Source organism: Molossus molossus, unplaced genomic scaffold (genome assembly GCF_014108415.1).
Source record: "Molossus molossus isolate mMolMol1 unplaced genomic scaffold, mMolMol1.p scaffold_m16_p_14, whole genome shotgun sequence".
Lineage (NCBI taxonomy): Eukaryota > Metazoa > Chordata > Mammalia > Chiroptera > Molossidae > Molossus > Molossus molossus.
In genome coordinates this window covers 7915603-7928117 of record NW_023425349.1, presented here as the reverse complement: position 1 = coordinate 7928117, position 12515 = coordinate 7915603, and the positions used below count along the sequence as shown (strand labels likewise).

The 12515-nt window shown below is 38.8% G+C and overlaps 1 protein-coding gene across 3 annotated transcripts in view; it reads left to right on the top strand.

Annotated features, from left to right (window-relative positions):
- ZBTB34 (zinc finger and BTB domain containing 34) overlaps positions 1–12515 on the top strand; it is a 33820-nt gene that overhangs the window by 8029 nt on the left and 13276 nt on the right. The window contains exon 2 of one of the 3 annotated variants that reach the window (XM_036261939.1): positions 2149–2270. The exons of 1 other annotated variant lie outside the window; for it this stretch is intronic. In XM_036261939.1, coding sequence (XP_036117832.1) covers positions 2236–2270 — 35 coding nt within the window. In that variant the 5' untranslated portion in view covers positions 2149–2235. Of the gene's footprint in view, positions 1–2148; positions 2271–12515 lie in introns of those variants that run through there. One more of the 3 variants, XM_036261940.1, reaches the window with a different exon arrangement.

Here is a 12515-nt window from a genome sequence, read left to right as displayed (position 1 = left end):
GGTCAGTCCTGGAGAGCCCCTCATGCCTGCTCTTGCTTTTTGCACACCAGTCTCGGTGCTGCTTGGAATTCTGTTGAACTTGGGCTGAACCTGTGTCTTGGCAGCATCTGCTGTCTATGACTTTCACCTTCAAACAGTAAAACGACCAGTTACTTGAGCCCTAGATCAGTGGTTTCTAATTAGTTGAGGCTTTAGCATATAAAAATAGCTGTTTACTTAAAGCAGGTAAAATCAGCCGGGGTTAGGGGCTCTGAGAGAGAAAGGGGAATAAAAGTTGTGAATATGGAAGACATACTTCAGCTGGAGGCCACCTAGAACTTTTTTCTGATCATAGCCCTTCTCTACTGGTGATTTTGATCTAGAGAGGGTGCTAGTAAATTTCTAAAGCTGAAGTTGCTTAGTCGCAGGGGATGTGCATTTGTGATTTTGATGGATATTACTAAAATATACTCACAGAGGAAGGAATAGGAGCCCTGGTCAGCAGTAGGATTTTTGCCACCTGTCCCTATCGCTTTCCCTTGCCACCACCCTCAGGCGGAATATAACCTAGGGCAAGCTTTCTTTTCATCATGCTTGCCTTTTCTCAGCTCTTCCTGCCTCCCGATGCTGGTCCTCCCCTTCCCACTGGGCAAATTAAATAAGACTCATTGCACAGGGGGTCTAGATGGGCAGACTTTGGAACAGTCCTGAGAAAATTAGCCTCTTAGAGCCTCAGTTTTCCTTATCTCTAAAGTGAGGGTAGTAATACTGCCTTCTGGGAGGTCAGGAGGATTCAGTGAAATAATGCATAAAAGGCCTTTATGACATGCCTAGCATGTACCAGATATTTAATAAATGGTTATTAATGATGATGGGCTTTCCCAAGTAAGGGGAGAAAGCTAAGGAGTGTTGTGGGAGATTTCAGTGATCCCCTTTTACAACTGCTAAGGCCAGGGTGGTGGTGGCTGGATACATGGAAGTGGACAAGTGTTTGGACTGCCCACATCAGAGGTGGTCCTTCCCAGAATCCACTGTTGAAACCAGTGATGGCAGAGTCAGACCATGACAAAGGCATTGTGTGAGTTGAAGGCTGCTTCCAGTGGTGTGAAAGTATTCTCAAATTAAAGAGATGGGACGAGCAGGAGGTTTTTGTGTCCATTGCTTGAATGAGCAGAAGAGGAGGAGCTGACAGTTTTTAATTTCCCAAAAGACCATTTCAACTAAGGCCTCTCCATTTATGTTTTTTCAAAGAAGTATTTCACATTCTTATCCAAAATGTAGTTATTACAAACAAAACAAAGTAAGTATTGTTCAAATAAGTATTAATGGTATTGAAGAAAAATAGCTTACATGTGCTTTTTTTTTTAATGAAAATATAGCAATGTAAATGTCTAGTTTGGGGATGCTTTTTGCTTAATATAAATGTGACACAAAGACCAGTGATTAATCTTCTGAATTAAAAACCCCTGATTCTGATGTATTTAGTGAGTGAAATAATCAAGTTCATTATTGTTTTCTGAAGCAGCTGCAAACTTAGTCTAAATGAAAAAACTAATATAAATCACTTCTCTGCATTATCAACAGTGAATTCCATTCCTGTATGCCTGAGTTGGGAGGCATCTACATGAAGCTTGTCTCAAACTGCAAGACAGGGACTCTTACTCATCTTTGAATTCCCTTTGGTTTTGTACATGCAGAAGATTGAAATGGAATGAATATTTCCTATAAATGTAGAAAAATAATTTAAATTCCCAGTCAGTATGCCATTTAGTGATAGCAATTAAGTCTAATACGTACTTGCAGTACATATGACAAAAGGCTAATTTCCTTAATTTGCAAAGAGTTTTGACAATTCAATAAAAAAGGCAAATATGGGCAAAGGATATGAACACGTAATTCAAAGACAGATTCAGACAAATTGCCATTAAACACAAGAAAAGATGATCAACCTCATTTATAATTAAATAAATGCACATCAAAATAATGAGATACTGTTTTTAACCTATTAGTTCAGCAAAAGTGAGAAAGTTTAATATCCATTATTGGCAGTTATAGGTGGATAGGCAATTTCCAAGTGCTGCTGGTGAAAGGGTAGTTGCTGCCCTCTTTTGGGAAGTAGTTGGCTTTATTGATTGAAATGAAAAACTAACTCAGCACTTCCTCTGCTAGGAAGAGATGCTGTCTATGACTGTGTAAGTCGTTTCCTGCCTTGGTATCCATTGGGGACTGCTGAAGTAAGTTGTCACACAGCCACCCATGGAATACTATGAAGTCGGAAAAGATAAAAGTAGGTGAGTTTGTGCTGCTGTGGAAGGATTTTACGGTGTATGAAATACATTTTAAAAAGCAGAGACCAGAATAGTTTACGCTGATAGATGCTTACAATTTTCTCTGAAAGAACACCCAAAAACTCTTACCAGTGATTATCTTTGGGAAGAGGAGCTGGGGAAGAGTTTTGCTATTCATTTTATATTTTCTGTACTATAATTTGAAATTTGATCATATGCATATTTTATTTTTAAGGTTAAGTAATTAAACATTGATGTAACTTAGGTGTAGATTCACTGACATTCCATTCAGGAAAGCAAGCAAGACCTATAAGAAGCCAGTGAGTAGCCCATGTTGGGAAGTTGCCGATACAGAGGAATGGAGGATCATATTTGAACTTGATGTCTCTGTAAGAAGATATGACTTCCTTTACCTTAGGACCACTGGGCTCAATAAATTAGGTCATTGTGTATAGAACTTGTGATTTTTAATTAGTCTTTTTCTCCCTTTAGCCTGGTAATATGCCTAGGACTTAAATTACCTGCAAATTCCTTGTGTGTCATTCAGCCTCTTACTCAAGAGTGTTGCTTGTTAACAGCTTTAGGCAGGAGCCTGAATTTCATTGTCACTGCCAAGGAAGTGTTCATGTAAAGGAGAGGAGAATGGAGCACTTCCTTTCTCATTTTGCAGAAAAATGGAATCCCTCTTTTAGGTGTTGATCATAGTCTTTTGTTTTTCTCTTCAGTGATTTTTTTTTTTTCCAAGTGTAGTTTTCTGCTTTTCTTCTGAGAAGATAAAACGCCATACAGAGGAGGAGGAAGCCTCATTGTAAAACTATTTTCAGTTTTACAGACTCTTACAGAAATACTGTTATTTTCCTTTTTCTGCTGGTTTTTGCCCAAGACTCTATACCTTTAAAAAGCCTAAACCCACCTTTTTTTGACCTTTAATTCCAGAAGTCACTATTTACACATCTTTGTGTCATGAAAATGCTGTAATGAATGGGTAACATTTGGACACTTGGTAGGTGCCAGGCAGTATCTGTGTTTCTAGAAGGCAGTCTGGTGTAGATATGAGCATATGGTGTAGGTATGGAGCCAGACTAAGTTTGTCTATTAGCAGTGGAACTTTTGGCAAGTGTCTTAACTTCTTGTCCTGTTTCTTCATGTATACAGTAGGACCAATCGTTGTATTTCCCTCACAGAGTCCATAAGAGGATTAAATTAGTTAATATATACAAGAAGTATTTAGCATAAGGTATGGACTCATTTATATGTGAACTATTATGCACATCCATTGCACGAATTTCCCTCATTTCATTGTTAAGCAATTGTGTTGGGAAGTAGTTCTTTCAAGACCTTTTGTAGATAAGGAAATCAGTTAACTGACTTGTCCAAGGCCACATAGCTATTTAAATGTTCATTATTATCATTTTTATTAGAAAGTGGCAGAGCCAGGATTCATATCCAAGTCTAACTTCAAAGCAGTTCTCTTTGTTACACCATTCTGTCTCCCTAAAAAGAGTCTGTAATAGCTAACCTTGATGACCATGTGCCAAGCAGCCATTGTGCTAAGTGCTTCCTACTTGCTGCATGTATTTCTCATAACAACCCGTGAGGCAAGGACTAGTATTCCTATTTTAAAGATAAGAAAACAGACTCTGAAAGGTTATAAAGTATCTTGCCCAGAGTTTTACAAGTGTAAAGCAGGTATCATTTGAACACAGATCTGACTCCAAATTCATGCTCTTAATGGTTTTATGATATTTTTTATCTTTTAAAAACTGGATGAGGTGTCTTAACATTTTTTAAATGTTTCTTGTTTTTATTAATTTTTTTATCCTCACTCAAGGACATTTTTTCATTTTTTGTTCAGATAGAGCGGGAGGGAGAGAGAGAAACATCGACGTGAAAGGAACACGAGTGGCTGCCACCCGCACGACCCAACCAGGGCCGGGGACAAACCACAACCCAGGTACATGCCCTTAGTGGGAACCGAACCCAGGTCTCTCTGGACCGCAGGCCGACGCTCTAACCGCTAAGCCAAACCAGCCAGGGCTATTTCTTGTTTATAATAAGTAATACATTCACATAGTTCAGAAATTTAAAATCTAAAAGGATTCACTGAAAGTTAATAGACCTTCCAACTACCCTGTTCCCCTTGCAAGAGGCAATTAACTAAGGTTTTATTATATTATTCCAGAAATATTCTATGCATATCCATATACTGTGTATATATTGACACAGTAGTGTGTTTGTTTTCATATTGTTTTATACAAAAAGCATATATACTACACTGTTCTGCACCTCACCCTTTTCATTCAGCATATAACATCGTGCTTGTTTCATGTCAGTACTAAAGAGCGTCCTCATTTATTTTTTTCTGGTTGTATTAATAGTCTTTAGTATGGTTGTACCATAATTTAGTAACCAGGCTCCTCTTGATAGGCATTTCGTTTGTTTTGATTCTTTTGTCGTCATGGACAATGCTGTAGTAAATTCCTAGGAATAAAATTGTCCAATTATAGGGAACATGCATTTATAATTTGATGAATATTACTAAAATGCCCTCCAAAGTATTTGTATCATTTTTTACTCTTTCAGTATTATTTCTATCTATATATATATTTTTTAGTTTTTAGTTTTCTTAGTGATTTTAGAGAGAGGAAGGGGGAGAGAGACAAACATCGATGAGAGAGAACATCGATTGGCCGCCTCCTGCATGCCCCCATTGGGGATTTAGCCCACAATCTGACATGTGCCCTAACTGGGAATTGAACTGGGGACCTCTTGGAGCATGGGTTGCTACTCAACCACTGAACCACACTGGCTGGGCTATTTCCTGTGTATATTTAATACCTGTATATGCATACGTACTTTTAGACATATTCTACTTTTATTGCCTGATTTTTTAAATAGTTATATTGAGATATAACTTACATATCATAAAATTTGTCCATCTTACATGCATATTTCAGTGACTTGTAATAAATTTAAAGTTGTATAACTGTCACCATAATCTGATTTTAGACCATTTCCATTACCCAATAAGATACTTCATGCCCATTTGCATTTGCTCTGTTACCTGATTTTTTGCTGTTATTAAATATTTATTCAGCGAATATATATATATATATTTTTTATCCTCACTCGAGGACATTTTTTCATTTTTTGTTCAGATAGAGTGGGAGGGAGAGAGAGGAAGAAACAGAGAGAGAAACATAGACATGAAAGGGACACATCCAGTGGCTGCCACCCGCACAACCCAACCAGGGCCAGGGACAAACTGCAACCGAGGTATGTGCCCTTAGCGGGAACCAAACCTGGGTCTCTCCAAACCGCAGGCCAATGCTCTAACCACTGAGCCAGACTGGCCAGGGCTATTCACCGAATATTTAGTGATTGTCTGTTATGTGCCAGGCAGTAGACTGGCAGATAGTTAATAAAACAGGTAAAAATCCATGTCTTTGTGGGGTTTACATTTTATGGAGTTAGCTTTGTATTCTTCGTTATAATCACTTTAATAATAGTATTCAGCATATAGGTGTAGTGTGCTTTAATAATTCTCTGTTGTTGGACATTTAGGTTATTTCCATTGTTTTGCTATTGTAATTGAATATACTTATGGATGCATTCTTGTTCCTATCTCCATGACTTTTTTATGGTACAAAGTGCTGAGTCAAGAGAAATGCCTATATGTATGTATGTATGTGTGTGTGTGTGTGTGTGTGTTTGTATTTTTTTTTAATATGTTTTCATTGATATTTAGAGAGGGAGGGAGAGATAGAAACATCCATCAGCTGCCTCCTGCACAACCCCTACCAGGGATGGAGCCTGCAACATGGGCATGTGCCCCAACTGGGAATCAAACCGTTGACCTCTTGGTACATGAGTCGATGTTCAACCACTGAGTCACACTGGCTGGGCAGGGAAATGCCTATTTTTATATAAATGCCTAATCACAGTGTTGTACACCTAAAACTAATATAATTGAAAAATTATATTACTGTAATTGAAAAATTAAAAAAATTTTTTAAAGAGAGAAATACCCATTTTGAAGGCTTTTGTTATATGTGACTCCCAGAAACAGATAAGAGCACTCTTCTGTCTCTTTAGCACTGCCAGCTGGGTTGTGTTTTTAAGTTTTGCCAATTTGAGAAAGGAGAATTGTGTCTTGTTAATTATTATTTCTTTGTTTATTGATGAAGTTGTTAAGCATTTTATCTCTATTTAAAAGCTATTTTTAATTTCTTTTTTCAAAGCATCTGTTCATACTCTTTGTTTTTCAATTATTATTTGGCTTTTACTGATTTGTAAGAGAGTTTTATACTTCTGCGTTTTATAATTTGTCCTTTTCTGAAAAAAGGTATTTTTATATAAGTTTTTACCTTTATAGTTAAATCTCTGTTTCTTCTGGTATGTCTTTGTGTACTTAAACATACATTCTCTAGCCCTGGCCAGTATGGCTCAATAGTTAGAGCATCGAACTATAACCTTGGAGTATTGAGAAGATGCTATAATCAACTGAGCTACCCAGCCAGGACTGTTTTTTGTTTTTTTTTCTAAAATGTCTTCAGGTGGTTCATTTTGTTGGAGTATCATTCTGTACACCAAAAGATTGCGGGTTCAATGCACAGTCAGAGGACACACCTAGGTTTCAGGTTCGATCCCCAGTTGGGGCACTTACTGGAGGCAACCAGTCAATGTTTCTCTCTTTCTCCTCCTCTCTCCCTCTCTCAAAATCAATAAAAACCTATCCTTAGGCGAGATTTAAAAAAAAAAAACTTCAGTATTTATTCTTCTAGATCTGTCTAGTATAATATGGTAGCCACTAGCTACATGTGGCTATTGAGTATTGAAATGTGGTTATTCCAAATTGAGATGTATATAAAATATGCATCAGATTTCAAAGACTTAAATAATTTTCTAATATTGATTACATGTTGAAATGATGATTTTTAGATATTTTGGGTAAAGTAAAATATATTAAAATTAATTTTATATTTGCATTTTATTATTTTGTTATTGAATTTTCAAGAGGAAGGGAAAAGGAGAGATAGAAACATCCATGTGAGAGAGAACCGTCAATCGGCTGCATTCTGCACCAGTCCTACTGGGCATCAAGCCCAGAACCCCGGCATGTGCCCTGACTGGGAATTGAACCTGTGACCTCTTGGTGCATGGGTTTTTTGCTTTGTTTTTTTATCTTATCTTTATTGTTGAATGTATTACAGATGTTCCTCATTTCCCCCCCCTCCTCCCCACTTCCACCCCCCTCCTGCCTTTTCCCACACTGTTGTCTGTGTCCATTGGTTACGCATATAAGTTCTTTGGTTTATTTCCTCCCACCCCCCAACCCCCTTCCCTTTGAGGTTTGTCAGTCTAGCAACCAATTTGTACTTCTTAACCCCTCACCTTTTTCATCCATTCCCCCAACCCCCCTCCCATCTGGCAACCAACAAAATGTTCTCTGCATGTATGAGAGTGCTTCTGTTCTGCCTATTCATTTTGTTTGTAGATTCAATTGTCGATAGATATGTATTTACTGCCATTTTGTTTGTTCATACATTTTATCATCTTCAAAAAGACCCTTCAACATTTCATATAATAACAATTTGGTGGTGATGAATTCATTTAACTTTTTCTTGTCTGGGAAAGTCTTTATATGGCCATTGATTCTAAATGACAGCTTTGCAGGATAGAGTAATCTTGGTTGTAGGTTCTTGCTTTTCATCACTCTGAATATTTCTTGCCACTCCCTTCTGGCCTGCAAAGTTTCTTTTGAGAAATCAGCCGACAGTCTTATGGGAACTCCCTTGTAGGTAACTGTTTTTCTCTTGCTGCTTTTAAGATTTTCTCTTTGTCTTGAACCTTTTGCATTTTGATGATGATGTGTCTTGGTGTGGGCCTCTTAGGGTTCATCTTGTTTGGGACTCTCTGTGCTTCCTGGACTTGTATGTCTGTTTCCTTCACCAAGTTAGGGAAGTTTTCTGCCATTATTGTTTCAAATAGGTTTTCAATTTCTTGTTCTCTCTCTTTTCCTCCTGGCACCGCCAAGATACAAATGTTGGCATGCTTGAAGTTGTCCCAGAGGCTCCTTACACTATCCTCATTTTTTTGGATTCTTTTTTCTTTTTGCTGTTCTGATTGGATGTTTTTTGCTTTCTTATATTCCAAATCGATGGTTTGCTTCTTGGCTTTACCTACTCTACTATTGAATCTGTGTACATTATTCTTTATTTCAGTTAGTGCATCCTTCATTTCTGACTGGTCCTTTTTTATGCTCTTGAGGCCCTCACTAAGTTCGCTGAAGTTCTCACTAAGTTCATTGAGCATCCTTATAAGCAGTATTTTGAACTCAGCATCAGTTAGGTTGCTTATCTCCATTTCACTTTGTTCTTTTCCTGGGGTTTTGTTCTGTTTTTTCATTTGGGACCTGTTTCTTTGTCTCCTCATTCTGGCTGTCTCCCTGTGTTTGTTTCTATGTATTACTTAACGAGAGGTATGGGGCTAGCTGAGACCAGATGCTGCTCATTTGAAAGAATATAGGAAAACCTGAAGCGGGATCCAAGACAGGCCAATCCTATGGTTAAACAACTGACAACAGCTTGGGTGGGCCTGAAAGTTGGGTGGGGCGGGGCCTCAGGGAATCACCAGGGTGGGGCAACCAGTGTGAGCCAGGTTTCTGGAGTCCCAGATATGGTGGCTGTCTGCCGCCCCAGGGAAGGGCTCATCAAAGGAACAAAGGCCTCTGACAGCAGTTTGTCCAGGAGAAAGCCCCCTCTCCAGCCCTTGCTCCACTGCCAAACAGCTCAGTTCTTCCCTGTATGTCTCTGGTGCCCCTCAGGTTGCCTCCCCTCCAAGCTTAGAGGGAGTGAGTCCGATAAGTCCATGCGCGGGCCCTTTAAGAGGAGCTGCCTGGGGCTCCAGCCGCCTCTGCCTCCCTGAGCCTCAGTTCCCGCTGGTTTTTCCAGCCTGAAGTTATGGGGACTTCTCTTCCTGGCACTGAAACCCTGAGTGGGGCTCCTGGTGTGGGATGGGGACCCTTCAGTCCTAACGGAGGACCTTCCCAGCCGAGGTGTCCTCCTGATTTTTATCTGCCACACGTGGGTGTGGGACCAGCCCGTCGCACCTCCGCCGTCCTGCCGGTCTCGATGTGGCTGCTGCTTTAATTTTGTAGTTGTAGGACTTCCATTCGGCTTGATTTCAGGCGGTTCTGAATGATGGTTGTTCCGTAGTTTAGTTGTAACTTTGATGTGGTTGTGGGAGGACGCGATACCACGTTTACGCCGCCATCTTGACCGGAAGTCCTCTTGGTGCATGGGTTGATTGATGCTCAACCACTGAGCCACACCAGCTGGGCTTTGTATTTGTATTTTAAACATTGTAACTCTTAGAAGACATTATACATATAGGTTGCATATGTATAATTACATACATATCTGTTGGCCAGCAGTGTTCTAGAATAATTTTTAAATCATTTTGTCAAGTTTCTAAGAAAATACTCCATTGGGCTGTATTATATTTATAAGTTAATTTTGGAGGGAAAGTATCCATCTTTATGTCAAATACTCCTGCCAGAAGCATGATATGTGTTTTCATTTAGACATGTTTTTGTTATTATTAAAGTCTTATGGTTTTCTTCTATTTTTGGTCCCACTCCAGCCCCACCCCCCACCCCCGGTATTGGGCACTGTTGTTGGTTGTAACTGGTCATTGAGAGCCTTCACTTACTAGATCTTGATTCTAACAGACTTTTTCAAGTGATTATCTTAGGTTTTCTGTGTCAATAATTATGTCTGCCTTGAATCGTTTTTTTTTGTTTTTTGCTTCTTTTTTAATGGCTGTATGCCCTAATTTTCTCTTTGTCTTGCTTTGGCTGGAACTTCTAGAACAATGTTAAGTAAGAGAAGTGATGGGCAGACAACCTTATATCCTCCCAAGCAATAATGGGAATGCCTTCACAAAAGTGTGTTTGCACCAGGGAACACTAATTCTTTGGAATATTAATATCTGTACCTTGAGAGAACAGTTTCACACTTAAATGAGTTTGCAAACTACTGAGTTAAATGGATTTTTTGTCTGCAGGACTTTTCATATGGGTTATTATGCTAATATGTTTTTAATCCCTAAGAGGGTAGGGTTACTGAGGCTAGCTCATGGGCTTGCTCTACTGAATACATTGTGGGAAATACAGGTATAATGTTTTCTTTTTAAGGATGATGTTGCCATTGGTTTACAGTAGATACTGTTATTATATTATTTTTCTATTCCTAGTTTATTGAGTTGTTTTTGTCCTCTCCATATTTAGAAGGGCCTTTCTTTAGCTTTCTCACATGCATTTTGGCACTGTATTGATTGGGCCATGTGATTTTTCTCCTTTCACTTATTGATGTTCCAGATTATATTTGTATATTTCCTAACATACAGTTATCCTTACATTTGGTCATACTATGTATTCTTTAATAGGTTATGTTTGCTAATATTTCCTCTAGGACTTTCAAATCTGCTTACTTAGACAGTTTTCTTTTTTATGCTGTTTGCCATCTTCTAGTATCAGATTTATACCATACAAACCAAAATGCTTTATTTATTTTTTTTATCCTCACCCGAGGACATTTTCCCATTTTTTGTTCAGGGAGAGAGGAACAGAGAGAGAGAGAGAAACATCGACGCGAAAGGAACACATCGAGTGGCTGCCACCCGACGACCGACCAGAGCCAGGGACAAACTGCAACCGAGGTACATGCCCTTAGCGGGAACTGAACCCGGATCTCTCAGGACCGCAGGCCGACGCTCTAACCGCTGAGCCAAACCGGCCAGGGCTCAAAATGCTTTAAATGTTTTAACGTGCATCTAGAACAGTGTGAATGGCCTGAAGATCATTTGTGCTTTGGTACTTCTTTTTAATTTAATTTTGCCAGTTTATGTTCATTCTGTACAGATTTCAATAATAAATCTAGAATAAATAAGAGCACACTATTCCTCTTTAATAACTAAAATGTTTGAACTAAAATTTTGACATAAAAAAAATTCTGATGTGATCTCATCACACTAACCAATTGATTCTTTTCTGCAAGGGTCTTAGGTTTAGTTGCACATTGTCTTGTCTTATAATTACAGATTTTTTCTCTGTGATTATATGCTATTCTATATTAATTGCTTTGCTTTTTTTTTGTTAGTCATCACTCAAGAATATTTTTTCCATTGATTTTTGTTGTTGTTAAGAGAGAGTGGAAGAGAAGGAGAGAGGTGTGGGGGAGACAAAGAAAGAAACATCAATGTGCGAAAACATATTGATTGGTTGCCTCCCACACGTGCCCAACCAGGGCTGGAACTCGAACCTGCAACCCAGGTACGTGCCCTTGACTGGGAATCGAACCCGTGACCCTTTGGTGTGCAGGCTGACACTCTAACCACTGAACCACACCAGCCAGGGCTATTAGTTACTTTTTTGCTTTCTTTGGGTTTATTCCTTTTCTAACTTAATGAGTAATCTTATTAATATTTATTCTTTATTGTTTAATAATAAAAATTTTAAGGCACTGATTCTCCTTGTTAAATTTTGTTGTTTCAAAATCTTTAACATTTTATTATGAAAAATTTCAAACACAGAAAAGTTGAATTTTACAGTAAACACCTGTATACCCACCATCTAGACAAGTGTAGACTTGTAAACATTTCAGTCTGTTTACTTTATCGCATATCTATTCATCTCTTTGTTTTCGACACATTCCAGGTAAGTTGAAAACATAGTAAACTTGACTCCTAAACCCTTCTTGAAGTGGCCTCCTTAGTGTAGTAGGCAGCGCGTCGGTCTCATGCACACTTCTTACTAAAGATCCGATGTGAGGTTTTAAATTTTCTAAATAGTTTTCTTCCTTTTAGATTTTGTTTTTGATTCAGTACTCATCCAGGAGGTGTTTACATTTCTTTTGGTTGGGTTTTGAAAACTCAAATACTGTTAGATCCAATTTTATTATGTCTGGCCAGAGAATGCAGCCTGGGCTATATACACTGCTGTAGTGTGGAGTGACTCACTGCTGCGGATTCTAGGCAAGAGGCAGCCAGCCTGTAAGAGGTGTGCGGGTGCGGTGAGCACTAGTGGAGGACCTTACGGTTATGAGGTGTGGCACTCCTTTTGCTCCTACTGTCTAAAAAAACCCTTTGCGACATTTGTTTCTGTCCAAAACACCCATGGAGGCATTTGGTGTATGCCAAAATGTCCTTGAAATTTGGTGCTATCAGAAAATGTCCATGAGCGCCCTA